The sequence below is a fragment of the Penaeus chinensis genome, chromosome 24 (assembly GCF_019202785.1).
Source record: "Penaeus chinensis breed Huanghai No. 1 chromosome 24, ASM1920278v2, whole genome shotgun sequence".
Classification (NCBI taxonomy): domain Eukaryota; kingdom Metazoa; phylum Arthropoda; class Malacostraca; order Decapoda; family Penaeidae; genus Penaeus; species Penaeus chinensis.
Window position 1 is genome coordinate 17391308 of NC_061842.1, and position 2500 is coordinate 17393807.

Below are 2500 nucleotides of genomic sequence, written 5' to 3' on the forward strand. Positions count from 1 at the left end.
CCCAACCCCCCCACGCCCCCCGGAAGCAAGCAAGGGCGTTCTATTCCCTAAGGCGTTGCTGGGATTGTCTTCTGATTCTTTTTTTGGGATTTTCTCTTGTTTCATCATTTTTTTTTTTTTTTTTTTTCAATTCTTTTTTTTGTCTTTTTTTTTATATTCGTCTTTTGTTTCTTCTTCTGGATCTTCTGCTGTTTCCTTTCTTTTTTCTTCGTCTTCTTCCGTGTCTTCTGTTCTTTGTGCTGATTCTTTATCATATTTTATATTTTCTTCTTTTCTTTGTTTCATTATAAGTTTATGTTTCTTCTGTTTCCTCCCTTCTATTTCTTCTGTTTATTTTTTTATCATAGTTCCTCCTCCTAATCCTCCTGTCCTCTCCTCCTCCTCCTCTTCCTCTTCCTCTTCCTCCTCCTCCCCCACCTCCTCTCCTCCTCCTCCTCCTCCTCACCTCCTCCTCCTCCTCCTCCTCCTCCTCCTTCTCCTCCTCCTCCTCCTCCTCCTCCTCCTCCTCCTCCTCCTCCTCCTCCTCCTCCTCCTCCTCCTCCTCCTCCTCCTCCTCCTCCTCCTCCTCCTCCTCCTCCACTACCACCACTACCAACACCTCCTCCTCCTCCTCCTCCTCCTCCTCCTCCTCCTCCTCCTTCTCCGTTCTTCCGTTCATCTACTTCCTTTTCGTCTTCTTTACTTTCGTCTTTCGTATTCTTATTCCGCTCATAAAGCTATTTTCTTATTAATTATTTAGGTTATTAATTCATACATTGATTCACTCATTCATTGGCTCTGTTCTTTGAGAATGTCATAATGTTCAAATATTGTTTTAAATATATTTTTGTTTTCTACACGTATCATTATTCATCTGTCTCCCTATCCGCCTCTATACTTTCCAATATTTCAATTCATTTCATTAATAATATCCATTATTCCTTGCCCTTATCAATTTCCTTTTGTTCTTGTTCTTCATTCACTTAGCCTCCACTCGGTATACATAATCCGTCATGCAGGCTTTGTGAAGCGGTCGAAATGCTGTGATGAAATGCTTGTTGTGCATGGTGTCATGGTTAAGGATTGAGGGATTTCATTTGATTAATTGTAATGGCCGAGTGCACTTAATTGATTACCTGTGTGTGTGTTTGGTGCACACACACATACACACACACATGTGTTATATCTTCGTCAGAAATAAGAATTAATCTTCACAGTGCAGATGTATTTGACGGTTTCGATTACACGTATTTCTGACAAAAATACAACCGAAAAAGGTCAAATGCATCTCTTGCACTGTGCAGATATTCTTTCTCATTCATAGCTTTTCTACATTTGTCACAATAAGCACTGTTGAAGCATATGCACATGTACTTATGATGGTTTGTATCTATACAAACTATGATTTACCACTCGAATTTGATAGGTTTACCTTTTTATCCGTATTTTGTAGAGCGATACTATCCACAAAGATGTTATTTGTAAGATGAGAAAACAGTTTTGAAATAGTTCTAGATTTTACCTTCATGCATGTAGATGAGATCCAGTGTGATTTCGCAATTGCTGTCTCAGTTTTCAGTGAACTTCACTCTCTCTCTCTCTCTCTCTCTCTCTCTCTCTCTCTCTCTCTCTCTCTCTCTCTCTCTCTCTCTCTCTCTCTCTCTCTCTCTCTCTCTCTCTGTCTGTCTGTCTGCCACTCTCTCTCTCTCTCTCTCTCTCTCTCTCTCTCTCTCTCTCTCTCTCTCTCTCTCTCTCTCTCGCTCTCTCTCTCTCTCTCTCTCTCTCTCTCTCTCTCTCTATATATATATATATATATATATATATATATATATTATATATATATATTTATCTATCTATCTATCTATCTCTTTGTTGTAGTTGTTAAAAAATGATAGCTTGGTAGAGTGTTTTGAAATGCAATCCTTATTCTTTCTACTTTAATCTATATTATCATATTTGTTGTTTATGGTGTTTGAACAGGATCCGTTGCTGTTCTTATCGTAACAATTGTTCTTGTTCGTGTTTCCTGCCATCGCTATTCTGACTGTCTTTCTTTCCTCGCCGGTGTCCTTATCACCTGTGTTATCAATAATAGTTAAGTTACCGTTGTCTTTAGCGTGTTGTTGTTACTCTAGCCATTGTTATCATTACTCGTGTTTCGCTAATTACTAACGAGGCCCTTCCCTGTCCCCCTCAGGTGCCGATCGACGATGGCGGCGGCGCGGTCGGAGGCGTCGGGCAAGCTGCCGGCGCTGACGCGGAAGCTGCGCTACACGGGCCTGTTCACCTCGCAGATGGCGCCCACGTCGCGCGCCTACTGCATCCTGCTGAGCTTCTTCGTGGGCGTGCTCATGCTCACCGCCGGCTCCGTGTTCTACCACGTGATCCTGATCCGCCCCATGAGCGGCAGCCACCCCATGCACACGCCGCCGCTGCCGCTCGCCTGCGGCCTCATCCTCGCCGGCGCCGCCACCGTCCTCGGCTCCTTCTTCGTCGCCTGGAGGTGGGTGCTCGAGGCTTG

General features: G+C 43.4%; 2 protein-coding genes across 2 annotated transcripts in view; both read left to right on the forward strand.

Moving 5' to 3' along the window:
* LOC125037875 overlaps positions 1-1236 on the forward strand; it is a 54720-nt gene extending 53484 nt beyond the window's left edge. Inside the window, exon 4 of the mRNA XM_047631115.1 lies at positions 1197-1236. Coding sequence (XP_047487071.1) covers positions 1197-1236 — 40 coding nt within the window. The remainder of the gene's footprint in view (positions 1-1196) is intronic.
* A 936-nt stretch (positions 1237-2172) lies between these two features.
* Positions 2173-2500, forward strand: part of LOC125038145 (circadian locomoter output cycles protein kaput-like) — a 3045-nt gene continuing 2717 nt past the window's right edge. Inside the window, exon 1 of the mRNA XM_047631464.1 lies at positions 2173-2482. Within this exon, the coding sequence (XP_047487420.1) occupies positions 2190-2482 (293 nt within the window). The 5' untranslated portion in view covers positions 2173-2189. The remainder of the gene's footprint in view (positions 2483-2500) is intronic.